General features: G+C 47.8%; 10 protein-coding genes across 10 annotated transcripts; 6 read left to right on the top strand and 4 right to left on the bottom strand.

Moving 5' to 3' along the window:
• Positions 1–686: 686 nt before the first annotated feature.
• PFICI_14426 (uncharacterized protein) lies at positions 687–888 on the bottom strand (the record flags this gene model as incomplete). The annotated part of the gene is made up of 2 exons (XM_007843007.1): positions 687–768; positions 818–888. The coding sequence occupies 2 exons, from the start codon at positions 886–888 to the stop codon at positions 687–689; spliced, it is 153 nt and encodes a 50-aa protein (XP_007841198.1).
• Positions 889–1,547: 659 nt separating this feature from the next.
• Positions 1,548–5,378, bottom strand: PFICI_14425 (uncharacterized protein; the record flags this gene model as incomplete). Its single annotated transcript, XM_007843006.1, has 1 exon — positions 1,548–5,378. One exon carries the CDS (start codon positions 5,376–5,378, stop codon positions 1,548–1,550), a length of 3,831 nt encoding a protein of 1,276 aa, XP_007841197.1.
• A 3,905-nt stretch (positions 5,379–9,283) lies between these two features.
• On the top strand, positions 9,284–11,265 carry PFICI_14424 (uncharacterized protein; the record flags this gene model as incomplete). The annotated part of the gene is made up of 2 exons (XM_007843005.1): positions 9,284–9,354; positions 9,405–11,265. 2 exons carry the CDS (start codon positions 9,284–9,286, stop codon positions 11,263–11,265), a joined length of 1,932 nt encoding a protein of 643 aa, XP_007841196.1.
• A 952-nt stretch (positions 11,266–12,217) lies between these two features.
• PFICI_14423 (uncharacterized protein) lies at positions 12,218–13,303 on the bottom strand (the record flags this gene model as incomplete). The annotated part of the gene is made up of 2 exons (XM_007843004.1): positions 12,218–12,611; positions 12,675–13,303. The coding sequence occupies 2 exons, from the start codon at positions 13,301–13,303 to the stop codon at positions 12,218–12,220; spliced, it is 1,023 nt and encodes a 340-aa protein (XP_007841195.1).
• A 562-nt stretch (positions 13,304–13,865) lies between these two features.
• Positions 13,866–15,939, top strand: PFICI_14422 (uncharacterized protein; the record flags this gene model as incomplete). Its single annotated transcript, XM_007843003.1, has 3 exons — positions 13,866–14,243; positions 14,334–15,113; positions 15,277–15,939. The coding sequence occupies 3 exons, from the start codon at positions 13,866–13,868 to the stop codon at positions 15,937–15,939; spliced, it is 1,821 nt and encodes a 606-aa protein (XP_007841194.1).
• Positions 15,940–17,152: 1,213 nt separating this feature from the next.
• On the top strand, positions 17,153–17,779 carry PFICI_14421 (uncharacterized protein; the record flags this gene model as incomplete). Its single annotated transcript, XM_007843002.1, has 2 exons — positions 17,153–17,300; positions 17,346–17,779. 2 exons carry the CDS (start codon positions 17,153–17,155, stop codon positions 17,777–17,779), a joined length of 582 nt encoding a protein of 193 aa, XP_007841193.1.
• Positions 17,780–19,286: 1,507 nt separating this feature from the next.
• PFICI_14420 (uncharacterized protein) lies at positions 19,287–21,436 on the top strand (the record flags this gene model as incomplete). Its single annotated transcript, XM_007843001.1, has 2 exons — positions 19,287–19,871; positions 19,919–21,436. 2 exons carry the CDS (start codon positions 19,287–19,289, stop codon positions 21,434–21,436), a joined length of 2,103 nt encoding a protein of 700 aa, XP_007841192.1.
• A 1,089-nt stretch (positions 21,437–22,525) lies between these two features.
• Positions 22,526–22,921, top strand: PFICI_14419 (uncharacterized protein; the record flags this gene model as incomplete). Its single annotated transcript, XM_007843000.1, has 1 exon — positions 22,526–22,921. The coding sequence occupies one exon, from the start codon at positions 22,526–22,528 to the stop codon at positions 22,919–22,921; it is 396 nt and encodes a 131-aa protein (XP_007841191.1).
• A 965-nt stretch (positions 22,922–23,886) lies between these two features.
• Positions 23,887–26,307, top strand: PFICI_14418 (uncharacterized protein; the record flags this gene model as incomplete). The annotated part of the gene is made up of 1 exon (XM_007842999.1): positions 23,887–26,307. The coding sequence occupies one exon, from the start codon at positions 23,887–23,889 to the stop codon at positions 26,305–26,307; it is 2,421 nt and encodes an 806-aa protein (XP_007841190.1).
• Positions 26,308–26,446: 139 nt separating this feature from the next.
• Positions 26,447–27,545, bottom strand: PFICI_14417 (uncharacterized protein; the record flags this gene model as incomplete). The annotated part of the gene is made up of 2 exons (XM_007842998.1): positions 26,447–26,894; positions 26,953–27,545. 2 exons carry the CDS (start codon positions 27,543–27,545, stop codon positions 26,447–26,449), a joined length of 1,041 nt encoding a protein of 346 aa, XP_007841189.1.
• Between the last annotated feature and the right edge of the window lie 43 nt (positions 27,546–27,588).

Raw genomic sequence — 27,588 nt, 5'->3', positions numbered from 1 at the left:
GCTCTAGTGTTTGTCCTTGAGCTTGGTGGACTGGCAAGGCCCATCGGTAGGTAGGGACTTGAAATGGCGAATAAAGTCGGTCTCCTCTGTCAAATACCTCGACAGTTTCATCTGTGACGGTGGGTAGGGATTGGAGTAGCGAATAAAGGCGATCTCGTCCTGGGCTTGGTGAACGGGCGAAGCCCATCGGTAATAGGGACTTGAAATGGCGAATAAAGGCGGTCTCTTCTGTGACGGTGGGTAGGGATTTCAAGTAACGAATGAAGTCGGTCTCGTCCTCGACCTTGACTCGCTCCAGTGTTGTCCCTGGGCTTCGTGGGTTGACAGAGCCCATGCCAAGATCATTGGGAGCACTTGAAATCCCAAAATGTCAGTCGGCTACAGGACCTGTCCTCAAAAATCTTGTCAAGGTCTACTTCTTGAGGCCAGAGACTAGACAGTCGGCATGTAGGAAAAGGATTGCTCCCCGCTCGTGGTAGGTATCGACTGCACACAATCCACCTGCATGCCGAGCCAGTCGAATTGAGCTTGATGGTTGGCAAATTGCAAACTTTGGCGATCCATTTGCAGCGATTCGACAGGACACGTGGAGGCTAGATAGAGTTGGCAAACTTGTATTCGCAGTGACTTTTGAGAGACAAACCCAAACGATGGGTGAGACTCGACTCACTCTCGGAGATGCAAGTTCATGGCGTCGAGGTCTCGAGGCGTCGTGTCGAGTGCATCGTATCCATTGCCGTACAAGAGACGCTGAGCTCATGAGCAAATCTGTATATGATTAGCAGGGAGTCTATGCAACCATATCCATGTGACATACCCGAGAATGTGTCCTGGCGAGGAACCAGGTCGAACCAGGTCCTTAGACCCGCCCAGGAGACCGGGACCCATAACCATGGATATATTTCTTTGATGCCCAGGGCAGCAAAATTGCTGACTAGTGCCGCTGGCAAGCCATATCTAGGAAATGACAAGAGCAACGACCTACTAACCGTTGAAGCAGGCGTGGCAGAGATTGTTCTTCGCTAAGAGTATTCCGATATCTCGGGGAGCTGCTGCTTTGATCGGCCAAGCTAATTGCACTGGCAATCAACTTGGGCACGTTCCGACCGAGGTACCCGAGCACTTGCGAGATCAAGAAACATGCTTTGCGAGCGCTTCTATACAAACCGTCCCCGGGCCGAAATTCTCCAAGCCAAATAGACAAAGCGGTCACACGTCCCGTTAGTGGAATCGACTAAATAGAAATAGAAAAAAGAAATTAGAAAAAAAAATTAGAAAAAGAAATTAGAAAAAAAATTAGAAAGAATTATATTATTTTTTACAAATTTAAAATTTTATAATTTTTATTATATTAAAGTGGTAAAAAAATAATAAAATTATTATATTAATTTGATTTAATTTAAATTTATTTAAAAATTTATTTTATATTAAATTAAAAAACTCGCGTTTAAAAGGTCTTTAAAAGGCAATTTCATATAATATAATTTAATTTATAAAAGTAAAATTTAAATTTAACTCTTTTTTCGATATTTTTTTTAGCATCCCTTCTAATATCCCTTTTTATCTAAATCGTCCCAAGACTCTTGAATGTCGTTTCGATCCTTAAGGGGTACGGCATCGTAAAAGTCGACAGGATGTGAGTGGTGGATGGTAATGCAAAATTCATACGCTTCTTGGTATGTATCGTAGGCAACGCCATTGACCTTTTTGAGGTCGTCAAGATGTTTAAACGGGTGGTGCAGCATTAATTTAACGCGCGCATAGTCTTCTGGAGCCTCTTGTTGCGTGTATCGCGGAAAGTAAATAAGGACCCTTGATTGTGCGAATAGGCGTCGCACGTTGTCCTTATAATCGCTTAGCCATTCTCGATAGGGGACATCTTTCAAGGCTACCGGTCGTTTCATGTACTTTTCCAAGATGGACTTTTGCTGATTGACCTGATTGTTTCGCAACGAGAACTTTGCTGGTTGATCAGTCGGTAGTCGACAATCCACATATATTGCCTCTCGCGAAGCACCCATGACATGGAGACCCAAAAGCTGGTGCAGAATCTCTTGCTGCGTCCACTCGCGGTCGTTGAAGAGCTTGTTGAGAAAACGACTGGCAAAATCGTGCAAGGGTCGTTGCTCGTTGGCGTCCTTGAGAAGCTCTTTCGCCATGGTAGCCATGGACTCTGATCGGGACTCTGATCGGGACTCTGATCGGGACTCTGCACGACCGGCAAACTTGACAATATAGTTCTTGACTGCATGCGATGTAGTACAAGGGGTAATGTCGTGATTGGCCTGCCAACCCACGGCCAGGGTACCATTGTAGGGTGCCAGTTGTGAATCATTGCGCTGGGCCACAAACATGGGATACTTGTCGTTTAGAGACAAGTCCGCCTTGGGCTGTAGTGTAGATTGGCGAGGGTAGTAAAACCGACACTTCAAATTCTCCAGCCGTTTTCCCGACTCTCTCAGTACATCAAGGGTACCAGGGGCAAGGGACATGTTGGTCTGTAGCAGATACTCTTCATTGCTCAAGCGATTGACCGTCGACGTCTTGTCCTTGAGACAGTACATGGAGCATCGGTGAAACTGAACAGTGGAGAGCACGGCACTCAGACTATTGTCAGTCATGGGAAGATTTGCTATTGACAAGACATTTGCAATGGGGTGATCGTCCACCTTGGTGGCCTTGACATGCAGACCCCAATGATGAACCCAAGCCTCTTGGTCCTCATCAAACTTCGGCGAACCTTTACACCACAACAGACAGTGTACATGGGGGGCACCTTTTGACTGCCACTCGTATCGGTACCAATGATCTGTGATGCAAAATTTGGGTCCCAGCACCAGCTTGAGAAAGTTGGTAAAGCGTTGCTGGAAGTGCCAGGCGGCAATGTGTGGATACTGCTCGACATTTTGCCTAGCAATTTCAACCTGGCGCCGGGGTGACGCGTTCCGCCACTCATCGTACGTGGGCATCAACTTTTGCAGGTCGTCCCAAAAGTTTTGCGCAGGAGACAGCGTCAAGAAGATGTCGGGGCAATCCAGCATGTCAATAAAAGACTCGAGCTCGTTGCGTCGCGACAGCCAGTACGGTCTGGTGCCCGTCAATTCGATTGCCATCCGGCACAGGTGGTTCAGCAGCGCTCGTCCTTCGACAGAGTCTCCTTCAAATGCCTTTTGAATGTCCTCAATCTGCACAGAATCTTTGGGATGGACATTGGCGACATAGAAACCAGACATGCCCGAAACACGTCGACGCGTGATTCGATTAAACATGTATAGTGCAAATCGCGAATGACGGGCAAATTTGCCGCTTGCCTGTCGTAGGGCATGCCTGACAAAGTCAACGTCGCTGATCGGACGCTGGCGATGTTCATTGGGATCGCCATGTCCGTCGGGCATCAGCGTGGGAAAGGCTCCAGCGACAATCAAGGCAGTCCTATCGAATTCGCTGATGCGACGGCAAATAATGTCAATGGGTCGAACTGGCACAACCAGATCGGGCACCGTAGACAGCTGTACCTTATGTTGCTCGTCGACAGCAGCATCGCTGCGAGTTTCGCAGGTGATGCAATGGACACTGTCCATCACATTGCCATCTTGGGGCAGTGCATTCAATGCCTCTAGATCAATTTGCATGCCGTTGTACACAATGTGGTTTTCCATCAGGTACTCTAGCCAGACGCGAATGTGGTTCTGTCGGACTCGAAAATCGGGTAGAGCCACGGCATTGACATGTACATTTGCCGGTACAATGACGGTCACGGGTAAATGTTGAATGCGACCGGGAAGGGATTTGCATTCCTCCACCTTTTCCAGCGGCAGCATGCCTACATGCCAGTTGCCTCTGTCAAGCTGAAATACGTCGGTCGAGACTTGGTACCGAGCAATCAGCATTTCCTCGATTCGTGTCAGCTCGGGTAGGTCCACGTCTGCATATTTCAGATGATTGAGTGCAGAGTAGAAATGAACCTCGTTGGGCTTGGCATCATCCTTGTCGTGGCAATGCTTGCAAATGTCATTTCTGCCAATCTCTAGATTCGGCCATGACACATTGCAACGGGAGCATGTAGATACTTGGTTCTCGTTCATGACTCTTTGAAACTCGCGAACCAGAGACGCATCTGCTGCGAGACCGGTGGGTCGATGGAATTCATTCGCCAGTGCCAAGTCCTGAAGATTGCCGACAAGCGCTGGTTGTTGGACCACTTCTGGCTGAGGCAAAGCAACACCGTGACGAAAGCAGTGGGGATGCTCCACGTAGTGGAGGTCAATGAAGGTGCGTCTGTGATCGGAATGATGACCTTGAATACACCAGCGCATTTCTTCGTACATGTGAACTCCGAGATCATTTGCACAATAAATGCAAACTCGTCGCGCTCCTTCAACTCGGATGCGTTCCACGGCATTCATGGCTCGAGGTACCCGACAAATGGTACAGGAAAACCAATCGAGCTCATGGTTATTCTGGTTCTGTGGCTGCAGAGCCACGTTGGGATGAAGCGGCTGTGGTCCTTGGTGTGCCCTCATGTCACCAGGATAGGCCGGGCCAAAGGGATCCTGTCCATGTGGTTGTTGTCCGTATGGCTGTTGTTGCTGCTGTCCATACGGCTGTTGTCCATACGGCTGCTGTCCATACGGCTGCTGTCCATACGGCTGCTGTCCATACGGCTGCTGTCCGTATGGCTGTTGATAATACTGACCATGTTGACTGTACTGCTGGCCATATGACGGTTGATTGTACATCTGGCAGAGATACAGGTCAGCCTCTGTTATCCTCTTGATCATGTGGAAATCTCGAGAGATGTACGAATTGACTAGGCATATTTTCATGGAGAGAAGTGCAGGGAATGGGGTACGTACATGTTGACTTGGCTCGGGGTATCCTTGGTCGAATGGACGGCGACGATGCTCGGGAGAACCAAGTTCAGCCTCTCGAGCTGTGCGGATGACTCCATGTTGCGGCTGACCAAATTGCTGCTGACCAAAGTATTGCTGACCAAGTTGCGGCTGGCCAAATTGTTGCTGACCAAATTGCTGCTGGGCAAATTGCTGCTGGGCAAATTGCTGCTGGGCAAATTGCTGCTGGGCAAATTGCTGCTGTTGAGCAAGTTGTTGCTGGGCAAGTAGCTGTTGTCGCTCTTCTTCACGCCGACGATTGCCTGCGTTTCTAATGTCCCGACAACTTTGACAGGTCTTGAATACGCTCTGTCCATCGGGCTGGAGGAACTGATCTCTCGGGAGATTTCTGCGACAGCGGTCGCAGAAGCAAGTGTCTTGACCTCTTAGATGTTCGGGCACCTCGGGTTCCTTTCGAGGACGGCCACCGCCACGACCACGACCACGACCACGACCACCGCCACGCGGCGGATCTGCCGTTGACATGGCGTTGGAGCGCGTAGATGGACACTGTAGTGAATTTACCGGTTAGATAAATCTCAGTCTGGACAACGGAAGCGGCGGGACTTGCCTTGAGAGTATCGAAGCGTTTGGGGTGATGTCGAATAGAGAAGCTTGGACAGCGTCAATAACCGCTCGACGCAAGGTAAAGAGTACAGTGATATGGGCCAAGAGCCGACAATGCGACAAGGAAATGCAACAGGCCTTGTGATGTGTCAAGATGGAATGTACAGGTGATGAATGCGAAAAGGTGAAAGATTGGAAGGTACCCAGTAGCTGCACGTGCATTGGAAAGGGGTGGGGTTCAAGGTTGTTTTCTAGAGGTTGCCTAAACTGCAAACGAGAAAAGGGACATACCTTGGAGTATTCAAGTAGAATGAGCTACAAAGTACGAAAAAGTCAAGTAAAGAGACTTGGGCAACGTCAATGACTGTCTGACGCAAAGGTGAGGGTGAGGGTGAGGGTGGGGTTGGAAACCACAGAACTGTGCCTGTTTACCGACAGAAAAATGAAAAAAAAAAAAAAAACTTAGCCTCGAATGTAGACGCGTCGATCAAGAGTAGACACTGCGATATTGACTGGTCAGTGATGAGTGGTGGGTGTAATGCGAAGCCGTCAATATGCCCTGATGCCGCAGACGCCACTGGCAACGTGAGAGAAGAGCTGGAAAATCCTACAATATCAAACGAGTATCGAACGCCGATTGATGATGCGTTAAAAGTGTAGAAATGTGTAATGGGAATGGTGAAAGGTATGGTGGAAGTTTTGGAGAGAGTTGAAAATTTCCCAGCCGCAAAAGCACCAGCTTCATAGACAAGCAGTAGGCTAGACACACAAGACATTCATCAAGGCAATCGAAACGATATAAGGTATGGCGCGAGGTGCAAATGCTGCACGACGAGAAATCTGTGATCAATACTGCAGCGTTGGAGTCTCGACGACAACGACAAGAATGAATTGCCTTGATTGATGTCCAAGGACTTGAATCTTTACAATTTTACACTTTAATGTCATATATGTCTTATCAGTGCCCCTTTCACGAGTCAATGGACTGTAATTGCAGCATAAAGTATATAAAACACCGAGAAATGCCAAATCTGGCGATTAATGCCCGTGGGGCTCAATTTAATTACTTGCATCGAGGCATTTGTTATATGCTACGATTTAGTGGTGATATGGATAGAAACTAACCGACATGTGATCACTCGAGTCTGATAAATGACTATAAAATAATTGATATTAACACGTTATATGATTACATTGTGACATTTATAAAAGGCCACCCCCCTCTTAAGATTTTAACCCGATGACTCTAATATTCATTTAAATTAATTAATTATGAAAATTGCTCCATTATGATTAACTTGTCCTTGCCTTTGAATGAATCGTGATACTTGATATCATATAAGACTTAAGCTTTTGCTTAATATAATTATTTTCGTACCTGCTTTTCTTAAGCAAGACTTTTCAACCCCACGACTCTTTAGAATTTCAGTGCTTTCCCATTCATCCTTTGACCTCTTCTTTACTTAACAACAATAATCATAACACGATTAATTGCACCTTGTTATCTTATTGTAATAATGGCGAGGCTGTGGACTTTGTCATAATAGAAACTGCATAGCACCGGTCCCTTTTTGTGGGCATATAAGTCTTAATTCGTAATCGTTTCCCAATGATCGCGAGCATGCTCTTTGCCCATAGTTGTATAATGGCATATATGGCCCTTGATAAATTCCCGCTTGCCACCGTTAAATCTTATAAGCAAGGCGACATTAATACTTTCTTTATTCTAACCTTTACTTCTCCTGTTAATTTTTTTAGTTTATTATGATTATGCTTTTATCTATTTGAAATATATATATATTTCATAAAATTATAAATAATTTTATTTATTTATATATAATTTTTAAAATTAAAATCTTAGTTTAAAAGAGAAAATGAAAATACTTTTATCGAATATTCAAACGAAATTTACGAGAATAAAATCTTTAAGATCATTAGCTAAATATTAATGTTAAATGCACAAATCCATTAAAAGGCCGGGGCTAGCTAATTAAAAAGGCAAAAGGCTGCTAACCGTGACTTTAATATTAATTTTTCTGATAATAAAGGTGAGTCATTTGGTTTGCATCCGAGGTTTATATCCATTTTGAGATGAAAAATGATAAGTGATTAAGCTCGTATGACAAGAATTCAAGGTGGCTGCAGTGGTACCGTGACATGATTTTCAGGGTCCATCCCGAGATGAGAGAGATTTCAATAAGGTAATTATATAAAAGGATATAATAGGTATGGGTAATAGTTGTTGTATTAGTTGAGTTGTTCGCATCCAACAAAGGCTGGAAGGTCAAAGATATATACATGTGTAGAGAAGCGCTCCACTTATTCCTACATTTTGACAAGTTGCAGCATCCTCGTGTGTTGGTTGCATTTGATTGTTGCCTTCACAAGTTCTTCGGTAGGGTGAATATTGCAAACTGGAAATGCGTTTATTGCTTACATCCTGCTCCTTGGGTAAGGTGCCATTCTGTTTGGCACCACTAGATCAACGAGCGGTAAAAGCCGAAAAGATTGAAATGCCTCTTGGAAATCACCCTCATTTGTACCAGGAAATGTTTTAATTCACAGCCGTCTGCAAATATGCACATGTGCGCTTGTTCGACACCTTTTATACCCCGTGCCTCCTTCCTCCTTCATCAGGTGGGTCGAGACCTAGCTTGTCGGTTGCTTCCAGCCCAGCCTACAACCTAGGCGAAAACGAGGTTGCACGTCCACTCTGGAAAGGGCGAGGCGCCTATTAGGTACATAGGTATGTACTTGCCGTAACCGGCGCCATCTGGAGGAAACTTGACGAGACATTCAAGTATGGTCTGTGCAAGATGTCCAATATTTTGATGCCTTACTCACCTATTCTCTTTTATCCAAATTTGACAAAGGTACATGTAGGTAATAATAAGTCGGACGTCCTGTAGGCGTGTTATTCGGTACGTGGCCCAAGGCTTGAGGGGTCATGTCTAATACCCAGGCCCAGGGCGTTGGATGGGCTCAGGTTGTGCTAGCGTGACCGGTACGATTGGATGGGGGTTTCCCAAAGCTAGGGCCCCGGAAAGCACTTCTGCCAATTATATCTTGACGCGCGCCTGAATCTGCTACTCTTGGAAACTCGGCCCAAGGTATTCTCAATGGCAGTAGGGCGCTTAATCGAGTGGTGCCAGTCTACCTCTCAATGTCCACTTGACATGTCGTCGAATTGCTCCTATTACTGATATCCCTGAGCCCGGAGCTGCCTTGCGGTCGGCGCCTCAGACCCAATGGTCCTGGCTGGCAGCGCACCAGACGAGGTCACCAAGAGCTTTGCAAATGACAAGGCCAACGCAATGGGTCTTTTCATTTGCTCTGGCTAGAAATGATTCGCATCCCGGTGCAAAGTCCCGCACTGCCTTTGCCCAAGTAACTTTGAATCGGCCAGATCGATCGGTTCTAGCCGATGCCTGCCTCGCATTGCGCGAATCTGCTCGTAATCGTGTCAGTGTTCATACAAGAGGGTAGATGGTCGGCTTCGCTGTGCCACCGCTAATAGCGTCTTGTCTCTGTTCTCTTTCTGTCGACGTCCCGCGCCTGTTCCTTTTCCTTTGTCTGTATTGTGCTGATTCTCGTGTGTCGAGAGCATCCAAGTCATTGTCAAGGTCCGATTGAGAGCCGGTATCTCTTTGATCAAATATCCTTCTTTTGTGGCACACATCTGGGTAACATGTCGTGCCTCTAGAGTTCTCCCTCAGTGCTGGACACATAATAATCCTGACCCACCAAAAACCACGTTCATCCCAATCACTTTCTGTCATTCTCCTGCCGTCGCTTTTCTTCTCGATACCGAAAAGATCGACAATATGCGGATATCCATCATTGTCAATATTCTCCTTTTTTCTGGGGGCTCTGCAGCCGTCTCCCGGAGACAGAGGTAAAAGAAAATGCGCATTCAATGTCCTAACCGCGGCTAACATGAGACAGGATCAAGCGAGACGAGTCGAGTGATGCCGCATCAAGAGTATACAGTGCCAGCTCGGCCCTAGCATCAGTTCTGCCATCTGCTGTTACATTGACGACCGCGTCTACTATCCAGTCCTCGACCATAATAGAAGGCACCGAGGGCAACACTCAATCAAATCCTGATGCATCATCGACACTATTGCAAGTTTCGACATTGTCCACCGCCCCGAGCCTCTATTCCTCGAATCTGCCTTTTACAACAAGCCGTTCCTCGACAACGGCACCAAGGTCGGACAATGGGCCCGAATCAAGCACAACATCCTTGTCGTTCATATCATCAACAAGTACTGGCTCTAGTTTAGCATCAACAGCCAGTGGACTTTTTTCGCAACTCGCAGAATCATCAACGACATCTGTTTCCAGAGAATTCACCCTTATTGACACTACATCGCATGGACTTCCCACCTCGACTTATTCTGCAAGCTTAGTCGAAACCTCTTCCATCTATTCTGCATCATCTGCCTTGAGCAGCTTTTCATCACAACTTTTCTCAAGCTCACTGGAACTACCTCAAACATCGAGCCCGACTACAAGCACATACACCACTTCTAGTGCTGCGTCGGGCTCAAGTGGACCTGCGACGGGCAATACAAGCCAGTCCTCGAGCGCCTCTACAATTGCCACTGGCACCAAGAGTGGTATAAGTATCAGCTCTTCCAACATTGATTCAGCCACAAGTAATCTGGTGACGTCGGTTACGCCCTTTACCAGCAAACCCACTACATCAAGCACTGGACGCAGCTCGTCTGTGGTCTCGAGTCAAATTTCACTCACAACCACAACTGTTTCCTCGTCCAAGGCGGCGGCAGGATCATCAACCAATAAAGATAGTGCGCCCACAACCACGATTGTGTCAACTGGTAGCTCTTCTGCATCTTCACTCACTTCGTCGAAAGCTTCCGAATCATTAAACTCATCTGCTGCAATCACTCCAACTGGAAACGTCAACACAAATGTACCAACTGTGATTACAAGTGTTCCTTCCTCTAGTACTACAGTAGCTGCTGATGTGTTTGCGGCGAATCTCGCTCAGGCTATCGAGTACAATTCTGTCTTTCAAACTCTGACCTACAATTCCGCCTGTCAACAGAACCAGGCAGCATGTATCAAAGGCGATATCGGCGAATGCACAGCCGTTGGCGTGTTCGCGATAACAAAATGCCCTGGGAACACCCAGTGCTTCGCACTACCGATGAACACGACTTCTGGTGTTCAAATTGGGTGCCATGACCCAGCTGTGGCAGCGAGCATTCTTGGGCCTACTACTACTGCCGGTACCTCGGATACCTTGTCAAGCACAGCCGTGTCCTCCAGCGCGGCCGCATCCGAAAGCAGTTCCACCACTTCCAGCAATACTAGCGGTTCAAACGACATCACAGTAACCATGGTACCCCCAGCGACAACAGTGACGAGCGAGATCATCGTCACCATCAGCACGGCACCGCTGACTACCCAGACTTATGCAACATCAACCACTTTGACGACAAAAACTCGTTCCCGAGAGTCTCAGTCTGAGCAAATTCCTTCCAATACGAGCACTGGTAATGCAGATACAACCAGCTCAACCACAGCAGTCGAGCAATCAAGCACACCACTGTCACACACTTCTCCCGACACGACACCAACTGGCCTCGAAATCATCCCAATTCATAAGTCCAGCAAGACATCTAGCATCGATAGAGCCACCATCAATCCAAATGGTGGCGCCAAGGCCACTGCTCCCCGGTCGACATTCGTCGGGCCAGTCACTGTGACGGTCAAGGAGACGGAAACTATTACGACAACTACGACAGATTACGAGACGACAACTGTGCGCTCGTAATGATACATATAAATTGCATAATCACAAAAAGCCTTTTGCTGAGAGAGTCTGACTGAGCTGGTGTTTGGAGTTGTGAAACTTGAGGGGGAAAGTGCATGTTGATAATTTTTAATCGATTCGGGCAGGAAATACCAAGTATCTTCTCTTGTCCATATAAATAGCAACACAATTGAATAATTATTACATCAGAGCAGTCCTTTTTGCATGAATTCACAAGCCATACAGTAGTGACAAAGCTGGTGGAATACATGGTAGCTCATCCCCATTTCAATGAGGCGCTTTGATGCTCAAGTCGGCTAATGCGGCTCCGGCACCTAGATTCAAGTCGAGATAGACATTCAAAGGGGCCTTCTTGATTATGATCACGATCATCACATCTAGTGTACTACTCTTCAGCCACATTTCTTATTGGATGCACGATTTAGGTATCATATTCACGGTTGCATTTTGCCGGATAACTAACCTAGTTTTCTTTCAATGATCTGTCTTTTATACTCCATGTAGGATCCCAAATGTATGTATTGCAGTATTCTGTTGTAAATCTCTATCCTCGAAGAATGCACAAGGTTCGTGTATTACGTGTTGTTACAGGGGGCGAGCTGATTTTACAAGGTTACCAACCCTGTATTTTGTTGACTTTCAACTAGAGTCCATCTTCCCATGGCAGTACCTTGTACTTTAATTGGAAATTCACATCACGCTGAGCAATATGCATTCGAATTCTTACAAGATACTATGCTCTGCTGAGAATCATCAAATGAGAGTGCTTTTACTTGGAGAATTCCATTTCAATCCCCGTTAATGTAAACTTTTGCAAAGCGAGTGACTGTACACAAGGCCTGGTCGCCCGTTCCCGAGCTAAACGCCACGATACACCGATAAGCGAGCCTTTCCTTGGCCAACATTTGAAAAGAGCGATTAGAAGTGAAGCGTCTGATTCCGTCGCAACCGCTCAACTAGAGTAAGCTTCAATGGCGTCGTTCAGTGTTCCATCGATACTGAGCTTTTGCTGTCTCAAACACGCGTCGCGCGTAGGAATAAGTCCAATCAAGCCAAACGCAATGTTGTCAACTACAGACTCGATTCCACGTAGGAGACCAGCGATAATAGCCCCGAAAGGGTTTGGGTACTTTTCACTCCCCTGGAGCTGGTTGTACTCTTTGAACTCTTCTTGCAGATTGTCGACCTCTGCCTTGCCACCAAGGCCAGAAAAGCTTGACCCAGAAGACAAGAGGCTCGATCTACCAATGAGAATTTGCAACAAGGCCTGGTGTACACGAACAAAGTCGATAAGAGCAACCACGACCGTGTCACTATCACACCCTGGAGGAATGGCTGGGGTGTTTCTGGATTATTTCATCGTTAGCTATAACTCGGCAAACTTTTCTGTTGGTCAAGGTAATACATACTGGACATAAGGAATTATTGACGTAAGCAAGGTTGGCACATTACGTAGACCTCGCAGAAGATCGCCGAGAGGGTACCGAGCCACAAGTTTGTTGTCCCGCTTGAGTCCTATTTGCTTTGCAGCGGCCTGAAGACTTTGGGAAAGAATTGTCACCTGATTCAGCGCATCGATAATTTTGCGAGCACCCTGATTGACAAGCTTCGAACATCCCTCAAGGGGACATGCATCAGGGTTGCCGGACTCAGGCTGACCGGTGGGTTCAGATGCGGGTTCGCTACCAGACGCGGTCTCGGGCGGGAGAAAAGGCGCGCAAGTTCCTTCCAACGGCGTAATGATAATTACCTCTGTCGCATTGAGCTGATAATTTACAAAAGTGCTTGACTGTGCACTCGCCTGTGGAGGGACATAATACGTCTGCGTCCCAGGGTAGAAGGTGCCATTTGGAATAGCAACAACCGCAAAAGGATCAACATTGGTATTGTCAGCTTCGCAGCCTGAAACCGTCGTGGTAAAAGCTGTGCCCTGGGTGGGAATTGTGAGGGTCAATGTGGCCAGTGGCGTCGGCGCTCTGATCAGATTGGCTGTGCTATAAGCACAGCCGGAAACGATGAGGCATCTAGTTGATTTCATAATGTGCTTAGGGACTGTAAAGACGTTGGCTCTTGGTGTTGTCTTTCAAGCATGGATTGACAGCTTGCAAAGATTCCTTATATACCCACGTCTCCATAAATGTGCAGACTTGAAGAGTCCAACTCAAGATATTGGAGAGTCGTGATATGAAACAACCTCATTTTGAATTGCCGGTAGTCATCCTCTCAGGGAGCACGTATGTGACCATCTCCAAGATACAAGTCCGCGACTCTCCCTCGGTCAAGTTACCCGAGAGCGGGAACAATTAGACAGTCAAACGGGCAATTACAGGGACTGTATAATGTTGCACGACGCTATCAGATAAATTGGTGACAAGAACAATAGTCTCACTTTCGTGACGCCTTGTACGTTGTATTCATCCTTATGGATGCTTGAAAAACTTTCACAAGTAGGCCTGATCATAGAACTATTTTGTCAGGATAGATTACCACGCTTGTTTCATTGACTTTTAAGTAGCCTTTCATCCGATAGAGAAAGAATCAGCATCGAGTCGTTACAAGTCCAATAAAGCATACTCGTTTGACTTGGTAACGCTGTGGCAATGACAGCTTTCATCGTTCAATCCTGTTGCAGAAATACCCACCCGCTACGTGCAGAGACCTTTATGAGGCTACCTGATCTGTCGCACTGGTCTGTTCGGCTTCTTTGTCTTGCTACACGTAGGCATGCCTCGTCCCGTAACATTGCCGTTATTGGTGGCGGCATCACTGGGCTTGCAACTACCTACTTTGCCGCTCAAAGGTTTCCATCTGCAAGCATCACACTTTTCGAAGCATCTTCACGGCTTGGGGGCGCCATCGAGTCTACTCGAGTGACTGCTCGCATGCCGAATGCGGACCATGGTATTCAATTTCTCTGCGAAAGAGGGCCAAGAACTCTACGGGCCAATGCTGACCGAGCGTCAGTGACATATGAGATTGTAGGTCACGCTGAGCCAGATCGCTTGTCAAATTTCCCGTTGTGTTGCGAACGATATGCGTTTACTTGCTGAGTCTCTTTAATTGTACAGATAAACTCTCTTGGGTTAGCGTCCGAGGTACTCACTGTGCCCAGCAGTTCACGAGTTGCTGAAAATCGTTACATCATGTATCCGAGACATCTTGTTGGCCTTCCAGCATTCAACAGCTCAGTCATCCGCCGAAACATGGCCTCAGTACCAGCACCATCAACACTTGGTCTTCGTCGATTGGTTCGTTATGCGTGGCTCATCGCTACAGAGCCTCTGTTCTCCCATTTGGTCTCCGGCGTGTTCCGTGACATGATGACCGCGCGGAGACCCCAAGGTCTTGACGATGACTCAATCGGGCAATTTGTAACCCGCCGATGGGGCCACCATTTCACAAACAACTTCATGTCGGCCATCATACATGGATTATATGCCGGGGATATCGATAATCTTAGCATGAAGGCTTTGATGCCTAGGATGTGGAGGCTCGAAGAGCAAGCCGAACAGCGCAGAAAAGACCTCGGACCATTGCTCGGTTTTGGTGGCGTGCTAAGAGCAATGTTGGCGAAGGGCAAAACCCAAAAAGCTCGATGTCAACCGAGAGGGGTGGAACGGCAATCACCTGTGATTGATGACTGTTCCACGCCTTTTGGAGCACCATTCGGTTTGAATGTAGATCTTCAGAAAAGCTTGTGCGACGCTAGTGTCTTCAGCTTCCGAAACGGCATACAGTCGTTGACTCTTGCTCTGTACAAATCACTTCAACAGTTGCCCAATGTTCGTATCAGAACAAACGAGCGCGTGGTCCATATTGAATCAGGAGCACACAAAATTCGAACTGAGGTGAGCAATTCCGGTAAATGGAAAATGAAGGCACCCATTCCAAGAAATACCATCTCAAGACAATTGGCATTCTATCGCCACAATCACGCTCACACGAGACCCCTTTTGCAATGCCTCCATGGAAATCACGTCCCTGTGTCATTCTCTGCTAAAAGTTTTGTAGAGCGAAAAATCAACACATTACGATTGTGTTGTTGCTACAATAGCATTGAAACAACTAATAAAACTCCTTCCGGATCAGCAGGACTTTTCCAATATTGAGACCCCAGCTGCAACGGTCATGGTAGTGACTCTTTGCTATGGCAAATCGCAGATCAACAGCCCTTATAGAGGCTTTGGGTATCTTGTTCCTAGGTCAGTTCCGCTGCACTGGAATCCGGAGAAGGCATTGGGCATCATATTTGATTCCGATGCAATGCCTGGCCAAGATATTGGTCCCTCGACAGGCACAAAGATCACAGTCATTTTTGGCGGTCATTGGTGGGTTGGGAAGAGTGAAAGCCAACTACCAAGTGAAAGGCAAGGCATTTCCATGGCTCAATCAGTACTGCAACGACACTTGCATATAACAGAGGACCCAGTTCTCGCGTTGGCGAAACTAAGTATCGACGTCATACCTCAATACACCGTTGGCCACTGCGAGAGGATGAGTGATCTTCACAGTTGTCTCCTCGACCATTTCCACGGGCGACTGCGCGTGGCTGGGAATTCTTATAGAGGTATTGGTGTACATGATTGTATATTCTCGGCAAAGGAGCTTGTGGAAAACTTGGGTACGCAGCACTTGACTGGGCTGGAATGCTTTCATGCAAGAAGCACCAAATAAAGCGGCCGAGCAGATAAATTTCATTTGAATAGGTATGAAACCGGTAGCTGCTAACATATTCAAATTTGATGTAGGTGGACAGAATGCGTATTAGCATGCGTCTGCAAATATGAATATTTCCCTGTTTCATACACAAAGAATCAGTAGGCAATTGATTATGACAAATTCATAAAGAGATTCAAGCTTAATTCCAGCATTACTTTCTTATTATAGTTGCGCAGTTATAACAGCAACGACATGTTTGTCCAGTTCCCTGCAACAATAATCTGAATTGAGCAGTCTTGAGCCTACCCTAGGGCGACGAGTGAGAAACTGACAGCTTCTGGTGCGTTTGTCGCATCATTGATCGCGTGACCAACACTCTTTGGTGAGCCTTGCCTTGCAAGTGCGGCTCGGCGAAATAAACTCTAATTTGTCAATAGAACATCTCCAACCATGTTACCGAGGCACCCCTGGTGGTTTCAAAGCCCTGACGGCATCAATGGCCAGGAAATGTCATCTTATCGTCATGGCGGGTGATAGCTCAGGTTCCAGGTTTAGACCGCATGTTGATTTATTGATATTATCAACTCGGGTTGGAGAAATTCACATTCATTCACATCGAGTCTTGCTTGAAGATCCACGACATGGCGGTAGGAGTAATAGTGTCAATTCGACGAAACTTATCTGCTTGTCGCATTTCATCAAGATTTCGCAATAATCCAACAAATCTTTATTATTCACCAGTTGGAGGTTTATTCCACCCCAATACCAGTGGATAAGTGTTTCGATGCGACACGTAGGCTGCCTGCCGAAACGCGAGAGAAGCTCTGTGGAAGGTCTTTAGAGGGATTGACTTTTTACAAGACAAGCCATTCCGCTGAAAAAAAGAAGTATATGGATATGGTTTGCCAAAAAGACCATGACGCAAGCAAGACATGTGGAGATTTTGTGTAGCTCAAAGCACATGGCTCGACTGTTTCAGTCTCATCGTTGGGACAGAACAAGATTCAATATGCTGCAACCTTAAACCTCAGTCTTGCGTATAATCTTCTTGTTGCCTCTACAGGATAAATGCATTTGGAAGCTATAATTTTATAAATACTTGACAAGAACTCGACTTTCCAAGGAAATAAGAAATCATCACTCTTCAACTTTCTAGTCTCTCGTTTACAAGATTTATTGCAAATTGCGACAATTGCATCATTGCAACGTTCAAATTTCCACCATCAAGATGAAGTTCTTTACTATTTTGATTATCTCTGTCGCGACAATCGTCTCGGCGACACTCAACAATTTTGATGGCGGTCTTCAGGGCGTGCGACTGAACCTCGTGAATGCGAGCTTTGGGCCCTCTCAGGGTCTCTACTACAAGGGAATGGGTACGCATATTACCTCTGTGAACCGACTTTTACTTACATGTCTAGGCTTGGCCGAGGTTTACGATAAAGTTGGACCGCTCCAGGCCGTCAGTGCTCACTCAATCCCAAATGTGCTGGCATTTGGCAACCTCGACAGATTGAGCGATCCTTACCCCTACATCACGAGCAAGTACAGTGGCTCCAGCGGCACATTTGACCTGCAGTCATTCTACTATGGCTGTATCCTTGGCAACCTGGCTGGCAGCTGCACCATAACCATTGCTGGGTATAGGAATGGCCAGAGAGTCGCGGGACAGCAGTTGTCGTTTCGACCCACGAGTCGCTTGAGCTCAAACATGACCCAGATCATTCTCGACAACACTTATCAGGGTCTAGACAGCGTCCGCTTCGTGACCGTTTTCACAGACAGAGCGTCAAATCCGGGTCTTGGCGGTGCAACCTTTTTGGATGACCTCCAATTCACTCTGACTGCTGCTTAAATGTTGGAACAAGTCGGCCTGAATTTGCTTATGTTCCTGGAGAGTTATTGTTGGGGTTACTTGTGCAGGCTTGGACTTGAGCCTACCCATTTTCATTTCCTTGGATCGGTCGAGGATTGGTTCTGTCGGCAGTGCATTGCGTTGCTGTTATTAAATATGTCAGACGACGTTTACATGCTTGAGTGACAAGGTGCTTGCGATTAGTACACCTGTAGCCGAGTAATACAAGTTTGATGCTTACCTGATGCTTGACAGCATGTACTAGCTGGTAACAAACACGGCCATGCATACGTAATCCATGTTGGGTTGAATCTACAGAGATATGCCTCACCTCACTTTTACTTAATGAACAGCAATGAACATAGAATTGATGGATTGAAACAATGTCGTACCAACTGATGTATGCAAGGAATGCAGGGAATGTATGTAGGCACACAATCGAGGTGGGGGCGGGAGATTGTTATTGTAGGTTAGGATACATTAATGTTAGTAGTATGTGAATAATTTGAAATTCATATAAACAGTGTTGAGACTTTTCAACTTATTTTATGGTGATTCTCATTCAGACAGTAAGTTAGAAATGTGAACAAGTCTGGTAAGACTGGGTACCTATTGGTCCTGAACTCAGGCAAGCATAACATAAAAGCTAGCATATTTATAGCACAATTACTGCATAAACTGCATAGCCACCTGCAATGTCCGTGCGGTGCATCTGAGTGGCAGCTGCTGCAAAGTGTATCATGGATAGAAGGGGTTAAAAAAAAAAAAATCCAATCACGAACCAAGTAAAGTGTCAGCATTGGGTCCAAAGGGTCAAACTCTTGACTTCTCTCCCCTTCCTTTTCTTCCCCCAGCCCATTGCACGCTCCGCAACATCACGTCTTGTCAGCCCATTGGCCCCGTGTCAACAGATCCCTCTGGGCGACTCCGTGTTCCCTTCCATTCTTCTCAATAAAAACGTTTTACTTGATCCTTCCAGCACGCACGCTTGACGTTTCGGCCCCTCGTGCTGTTGTTATTCACATCAGAGTTTCACCACCGAAAACCCCACGACTGCTCCGTTTCTGCTACGCACCCAACCCAGTCGACACTGAATAACTCCTGCGGACTGTCCGATTCGAACAAGTCGAAAACAGAATCACCGCTGACAACAACCACGTGGGTAGAGATTGGTTCGATTGCTTTTTAGCTAAATACGATCGACCATTGCCTTGTCTCTCCTGTCTTCACCCTCAACTCGCCGCCACCGCCGAGCTTCTTGACCAATTTGCGATCCACCACCAGAGATTCTCGAGCACGACTCAAGCCCGCATTGCCACGCGTCTTGGTGTTCTCTCTACATCAGCTGCAATTCAGTGCTAGGCTTTCCATTGTGTGAAAATTCAATCCGCATCTCGCAATCGCCGACAATTGCCACAAGACAGTTGAACGTTTTTTTACGAAAGAAACAACCTCCCTCCCTCAATCTACAGTTTCCCACAAATTGCATCTGTGACTTTGACTAGTCATGGCGAATCCTCTGCAGTTTGCCTACCGAACCCAAAAGGCCATTGGCGTCACCAATGCCGCGCCTGCCTACGAGCCTCTCGCCGAGTTCGTCAAGCCGGAAGGGAACTTGCGTTGCTGTGTCTATTCGCCTTGTGGCCGCTACCTTGCCTGGGCGACTAGCGACCGTGTCGGCATTGTTGATGCCACCACCGGTCATGTCTTCACTTCCGTCACCGTCGTTAATGTCTTCGAGGTCGCCTTTTCCCCCAGGGGTACCTATTTCAGCACCTGGGAACGCCCTGCCAAGGACGAGGCCGGTGATGCCACCAAGAACCTCAAGATCTGGCGTACCGTTGAGGAGCTGACCGAAGGCGCCGAGAAGCAGCCCATTGGACAGTTTGTTCAAAAGTCCCAGACGGGCTGGAACCTGCAATACACCTCTGACGAAAAGTTTTGCGCTCGTAGCGTGACAAATGAGGTGCAGTTCTTTGAAAGCCACGATCTCCGAACTGTTTGGAACAAGCTGCGGGTCGAAGGTGTGACTGATTTTGCCATTGCTCCCGGCAAGAGCCACAACGTTGCCGTCTTTGTTCCTGAGCGCAAGGTATGTTGAAATTTTACAACCACGAGTCTGCCTACTGACACCTTTAGGGCCAACCCGCAAGCGTCCGAGTGTACAACGTTCCTCAGTTTACGAACCCGATTTCGCAAAAGACCTTTTTCAAGGGCGACAAGGTCCAACTCAAGTGGAACAGCTTGGGAACGGCACTGATTGTGCTGGCACAAACCGAAGTGGACAAGTCCAACAAGAGCTACTATGGAGAGACTAACCTGTATCTCCTATATGCCAACGGTGGCTTTGACGCTCGCATTACCCTGGATAAGGAGGGTCCGATCCATGATGTGTCTTGGTCACCCAACGGCAAAGAATTTGGAGTCATTTACGGTTATATGCCCTCGAAGACTACCATCTTCAATCAGCGCGCCGTCGCCATGCATTCCTTCCAGATTGCTCCACGCAACACCATGATCTTCTCACCCACCGGTCGCTTTGTCTTGGTGGCCGGCTTTGGAAACTTGGCAGGTCAGATCGACGTCTACGACCTGGAGAAGGACTATCGAAAGATTTGCACCATTGAAAGTGGTAATCCTAGTGTCTGTCAGTGGAGTCCAGACAGCCGTTACATCATGACAGCCACCACCTCCCCGCGCCTCCGTGTTGACAATGGAATCAAACTCTGGCACGTCAGCGGCACCATCATGTACAATGAGGATATGACCGAGCTGTACACCGTCGGATGGCGTCCGGTTCTGCCAGAGAATACTCCTACTGCGGATCCTCTGACTCCTCTGCCTGTCGCGCACTCCTCCGCAGTCGCATTCTTGGGCACAGTCAAGACACCGTCAAAGCCCGTGGGCGCCTACCGCCCTCCCGGTGCCCGCGGTATGTCTACCCCTCTTCACTTCCGACGTGAAGATGAGGGTGGTGCCGCTCATGTCATGAGCAACGGAACAGCCAATATTGGACCCAATGGCTTTGGTCGTGCACGCCGCCAAGTGCCTGGTGCTGAAACCATCGATTCTGGTGCCCGCACTGTTCCTGGTGCTGCCCCAGCAGCTGATGGCGACGACAGTCTTTCCAAGGCTGCCCAAAAGAATAAGAAGAAGCGTAACAACAAAAAGAAGCAAGGTGGCGAGGGTCATGATGCCAACGGTAATGCGGGTGGTCTTGCTCCCCCATCTAGCGAGCAGGGTGCCGCAGCTGGTAACGATGGCCGCAGCCCCGAACGCCGAGGTAACCGCAACAACCACCAGCACAGCCGCAGTCGCTCGCGGAACAACGCGCCCGGCGGTAACAACCCGGGCCGCAACCGCAGCAACACGGCGCGCAATGGTGAAGGATACGCCGTGCGCGATGGTGGCGCTCCCCTGAACCCCCAGGTCCAGACTGCACAGATTCCGTCCATTGTCGAGTCCCCTCTCTCCCCTGGTAGCCAGAACCCAGCTGCAAAGAAGCTCAGGAGCTTGCAAAAAAAGGTTCGTGCCATTGAAGACCTGGAGATGCGCCACGCCGGCGGCGAAAAATTGGAGGATACGCAGATTAAAAAGATTTCTACCAAAGCCTCTGTCCTCAAGGAGCTCGAGACTCTAGAAAAGCAGGGTATCTGATTCTGAAATGGACAGACTTTTGTAACCAGAACAAGGCTAGGTCGTTGCAGGTTATGCCTCGGGACATTTGCAACGCATCCATAGATGTTGATTGGGACAAAGGGACTCTTGAAATTCAAAGGGACCGGCTAGTCGTGATTGTTGGACAGCTGCAAAAGAACCTCTCAGAAAAGTCATCACCATCACCGCCCAAGGTCCAGAGCAACGCTTGGCTGATTTGGCCCAGCCGCTATTCTGGTAACATTACTGATCAGCGCTACACCGAGCCAGCAGCGGTCAGGGTATGTAGGGAATATGGTTGTCCTGTGGCAGGAAGAATGTCAAATATAAGTTGGAAAATAAAAACTAGTATCCCTCGTTTACTACATTTCGTATGCAATTTCCAAGAATGACTTGTGCCTGCCCGTTGCAGCTTTTCATGCATATTACTAGAATGGAAGAGACAGCCTTCATGTTGGAGTGCAAGACGCTTATTATTGTTTTGTATCTGTAGCTCGTTATTTCTTGAATGTTGGCTCCGCGTCTAGCCTATAGATTGATACGTGTTTTGGCTACGTCATCATAGTACATCAAGGTAGTTGCCAACTCGGTATAGCACTTGCTAAAAAGCACAACAGACGTCAATAGGTAGGTACGTAGGTAAATAAAAGAATGGTACATGGGCATGTACTGCTTTATAATCAAAATCTACATCATTGCCTCACCTCTTTGGGCAATATGGGTGGGTAGACCTGCCAATAGATATGGGATGGAGCTCATCAGGCCATTAATCAACTAACACGGGGAATCAGTACCACTACGACAAAGCCATCCCAATCAGTGCGATCCATTTCCAGGTTTTTTCTAACCCCCAAGTCCTTACTGAAAACATTTAAAAGTCAAGGTGCCCCTCCCACTCGCATAGTCTTGTGCGCAAATCAATAAATAACAATTCCTAATTCCTGTCGCGCCTCTTTTATCAACAGTGCAATACCTTTTCAAGTCGCATTCGGTTAGTCGCAACGTTCTGGTCCGCCGCAAAACACGAATTTATCATTACAAAAGACGGGAAAGGAAAGTGCAAGAAACGGTAAACAAACAAAGTTTCCAATGGCATCGACGCGCTCCACCACTGGCAGTTCGCGGCCACGCGTACACCTCACTGTCGACACTGGCCCAGAGCGCAAACGTACCAACACTACAACGGGCGCCAAGCGCGGTCGCAAGCCCGGTTCATCAAAATCGGGTACCACCACTACCAAGTCTCGCGCTGCAACGGGCGCAGGTGTCAAGAAGCGCGGTCGCCCTGCCGGCTCGACCAAGGCTGCTGCTTCTACTACCGGCACTCACCACAAGAGAAAGTCTCACTTAAGTGACAAGATTGAGGGCGTCGCGGACAAGGTGATTGGTACCGTCACACGGAAGCCTGGCAAGAAAGCAGCCGGAACCAAGAAGATCCGCGGCACAGACGGCAAGAATGCTCGAGGCAGGCCCAGGAAGGCGTAAATACGCATCCCTGCACAAGGAGGATAGTGTGCGAGGAAACACATCTTGTCTACAGTCTTTTCGCGCCACTTGTTTTGAAGCTCTCAGGAATCTCTCGATGCAACCCGCGCGCCGCCTCACGAGCAAAAGAATAATTAGAGAGATGGTTCTCAACAATGAGAGGCGCATCCATTTGAAATGCTGATCAGTTGTACATACGCCGGCGAGCGCAATCTACATGCTGCTTTCTACATGGTTATTAGTGTTTCCAATTGGAGATGAGATGGATTGATTCTTGTGGGGCATATACGGATACCATTTGCATTTCACACCAAACCCTTGGCCGTGGTCATCATGCTTGGGATTTTTTCGTGTACGTAGGGTTTTGGGGCAGAGCGAGTCGCTGGTTATAATTTCGATTATCCATGTCATATTTTTGCTCCTTGCCGCGCATTCGACAATTGACGAGACAACTTATAAGGTGCGCTCCATGCAAGATGCCTGAAATAAGCGCCAGCATATGCTAATGCTGCAGCTCACGGGCTTAAAAAGTAGATCTGGCACATGGGATGTTGATAATTACCTGCCTAGGTAGCCATCACAATCCCCGCTTCGACCCTCTGCTGCCAGCCAGATTCAATTCATAAGAGACAGTCCCCAAAATAGTAATATTTGCAGGAATACGCTCACCTCTTTTTTGTCACAATTCAGGAGATTTCAAGGAAGCATTGCCAATAAAGCGAGTTTCGACAAGTCGACATGACCGTCTTTATAGGCCTTTGCCGCCATCCAAGATGCAGCAATCTTCACGAGCGGCAGATATGACCCCCAAACACGGCGTCTTGATATTAGGCTAAATTCGCAGGTCGGTTTGAAGCCTCCTTTGCCGGTTGGAGTGCGCCGTACCCGCCGGAATGAAATATAACCAGCTTGACTCGGACTTGTTTCCTTGATCATTTTCCATTCGACTTGATCTCATTTACAAAATGTCCAATCCAGAGATAAGCAAAATGCTTGGCCCAACACATGACGGTGAACGTTTCGAGCTCAACAACCCCACAGCAATGCCCAATGCCGGGGGCTTCCTTTGGAATAAAAAGATGATGGTTCAGACCACCTGTCGGGGGTACTCGGTCGCACAATTCATGCAGCCAGAGCCGGCCAAGTACTCGCATGCACCAAACCTCGAAGCAAAGACCTTTATGCAACCCGAGCAAAACTACTATAGTCATCATCCCGGGCGCTTTGTATATGTCAAGGATGAGCTTTCCGGAAATATATTCTCAGCGCCTTACGAGCCTGTACGGAAACCTTGTGACAAGTTTTCCTTTTCCGTCGGCAAAAGCGATATCAAGTGGACGATACAACATTTGGAATTGGAAGTCAAAATGACTTTTGGCATTCCAACCAATGATGTGGTAGAACTCTGGACAATACAAGTTCGAAACCTTTCTAATCACCCTCGACAAATCAGCATTTATCCTTACTTTACCATTGGATACATGTCCTGGATGAATCAAGAAGCCGAATTTCGCAGAGACTTGGGCGGCGTGGTTGCCACGAGCATCACACCATACCAAAAGCCCGAGGACTACGCCAAGATCAAGAATCTAAAAGACAAGACGTTTCTTCTCTGCGAAACTATGCCAGACTCTTGGGAGACCAATCAGCAGGCCTTTGAGGGGGAAGGGGGCTTACATGATCCAACAGCGTTGCGGTCACCTCTACTCCAGAAAGGCGACGCTCGATACGAAGCCCCAGTAGCTGTCGTGCAGTATCGGCTGAACCTTGAGCCTAACGATCAGCGGCAACTCCGATTCTTGTTTGGCCCAGCTTTTGACGACGCCGAGATCACGTCCATCAGACGGACATACCTAAGTCAAGAAGCATTTGCTCAAGCCTCGACAGACTATGCAGCCTATATTGAAGAAGGAAGTGGCTGTCTGCGAATCGAGACCCCTGACAAGGAATTGGACAATTTCGTCAACAATTGGATGGCCCGTCAAGTCTACTACCATGGCGACGTGAATCGTCTAACTACTGATCCGCAAACCCGGAATTACATGCAAGACAACATGGGCATGGTCTTTATCAAGCCAAATGTCACAAGGAATGCCATACTCACGGCCCTCTCCCAACAGGAGCCAAACGGATCCATTCCAGATGGCATCATACTCGTTCAAGGCGCGGAGCTCAAATATATCAACCAGATTCCACACACGGACCATTGTGTATGGTTTCCGATTGTACTTGATGCATATCTAGCAGAGACTGCAGATTACAACCTGCTCCAGACCCATGTCGTAACTCAAAATGGGGACAACTTGTCCGTTTACGAGCGTCTGAGCCGCACCATGGACTGGCTACTGTCAGATCACTCACGAGATGATCGAGGACTCTCCTATATCGCCCAAGGAGATTGGTGTGATCCTATGAATATGGCAGGGTGGAAAGGAAAGGGAGTGTCTGGTTGGCTTACAGTAGCCACTGCTTACGCCGTCAAGTTATGGGCAGATATTTGCGACCAACGTGGAGATGCAGCGCTGGCTGCCCACTACCGGCATGGTGCTCAAAAGGTCAATGAAGCCGCCGCCACTCATCTCTGGGATGGCCAATGGTTTGCGCGGGGCATCACCGATGACAACGTCATCTTTGGTGTTGACAGTGACCCTGAAGGTCGCATTTGGCTCAATCCTCAAGCTTGGGCTATTCTTGGCGGTGCAGCAGGCCCGGACAAGATTACCAAGATGCTTGCCCAAATTGACAAGCACTTGAGTACTCCTCACGGAGTGCTAATGTTTGCACCACCCTTTACCCGAATGCGAGAAGATATTGGTCGTGTAACACAAAAGTATCCCGGCCAGGGAGAGAATGGGTCCATCTACAATCATGCCAGCGCATTCTACATCCACAGTCTCTATTCCGTCACAGAGAGCGACCGGGCCTTTCGTGCTTTGCGCCAAATGATACCAGGTCCAAGCGAGGATGATTATATTCAGCGCGGACAACTGCCCATTTTCATTCCAAACTATTACAGAGGTGCCCATGAAAAGTACCCTCGTACAGCTGGAAGATCAAGTCAATTGTTCAATACGGGCACGGTTTCATGGGTTTACCGCTCTCTGGTAGAGGGGCTGTGTGGGCTGCGAGGCGATTCACAAGGACTGTGCATCAATCCCCAGTTGCCTGCATGGTGGAACGGCATGAATATCACGCGGCGATTCCGTGAAGCAACATTTATTGTTGATATACGTAGAATCAAGGATATCAAGGCCGTGACAGTCGAGCATGAGGGGCAGGTTTTACGTGAGAATCGTTTCTCAAGCATCGTGCCAGGCAAGACTTACCATCTCCGCGTCTCGATCCCATTCACCAATCACGGGGATGGGCTCACTTTGACAGGTTAAAAACAGACTTGTGCTTGGCCTACAAAGTAGACCATGATGCATTCATCGGGAATGTTTGGTTCAACAAGTATTATTACCAAAACTCCTCAATCTCAATCACTCGCATACTACTACATGTGAAAGGATAGCAAAAGGAGCATTATTCCAGGTAAGCTTTGAAAACTTCGGCGGTATCAACAACCATGTCATCAAAGCGAATCCAACCTTGACCCGTAGCCCTGACAGCCTTGGATGCATCAATCTGGGGCGCCTGGGGTGGGTATTTGTAGCCTGGCAGGTAGTTGCTCTGTGGTGCTCCTTTTTGAATGGAATCTTTCCAGCCTGGATATTTCTGACGTAATACATCGGCCGCAGCCTGAGGTGACGCCCAGCCGCTCGCCGCCATGTAGCGTTGCGCATTCACTTGATTTCCGTGTTCGACACTGAACACCGCGAGTCGTGCTACATCACGCACATCCACGTAGGCACCGAATCCAACAAGGTTTTCGGGAATACCTTGGCCAGACAGAACTTGCCAAATAAAACTGACGGACTCGTTGAGTTTATCTGGTGTCGAAGGAAGAACCAGGGGAGGTCCTCCCACCAGTCTGCACGATTCGTAATTAGTAGTCTACCTTGCACCTTTGGGCAAGTCCTTGCACTTACACTGGGTTGATAGCATTCATGGTGAACTTGGGTTGCCTCTCTTGCATAAACTTCCAAAATTCCCTCTCAGCAAGCACCTTGCTCGCACCATAGATTTGTCTGCTGGGGGCTTGATCACCTTGCTCGGCCACGATACGGGCAGCAGCATCATTCCAATCAGTTTCTGTGAATACATGGCCTTGTTGCTTCTCGCTTATGATGGCGGCGATTGATGACATTAACAAAAAATGTTTAATTCGAGGCTCTTTGGTGGCTGATTCGAGTATAGCCTTGACGCCATTGACAGCAGTGCCAACAATATATTCCGAGTTTGTAAAGAAGAAGGAGACAGGTGTTGCAAGGTGCACAATCGCCGTCACTCCTCTGACAGCTTTGTCAAAGGCACCTGGCGCTGTTATATCGGGGACTTGGTCAATCTTGAGGCGACCATTGGAAACCGCGTCAGGAAGAGCTTCAAGCAGGCTTTCGGCAGCAGATGAAGACCGTACAGTACCACGCACTGAATAGCCAGCGTCAAGGAAAGCTCCGACTGTGCGAGCACCAATATAGCCATTAGCGCCCGTCACTAGAACTTCTCCTTTGCTACCAGACATCTTGGGGATATTAAAGAGCGAATACTTGTAATGGATGTAATAA

This window comes from Pestalotiopsis fici, assembly GCF_000516985.1.
Source record: "Pestalotiopsis fici W106-1 unplaced genomic scaffold PFICI_Scf_13, whole genome shotgun sequence".
In the NCBI taxonomy this organism is placed as follows: domain Eukaryota; kingdom Fungi; phylum Ascomycota; class Sordariomycetes; order Amphisphaeriales; family Sporocadaceae; genus Pestalotiopsis; species Pestalotiopsis fici.
The sequence above is the reverse complement of the archived record's forward strand: the minus strand, read 5'-3'. Positions and strand labels throughout refer to the sequence as shown.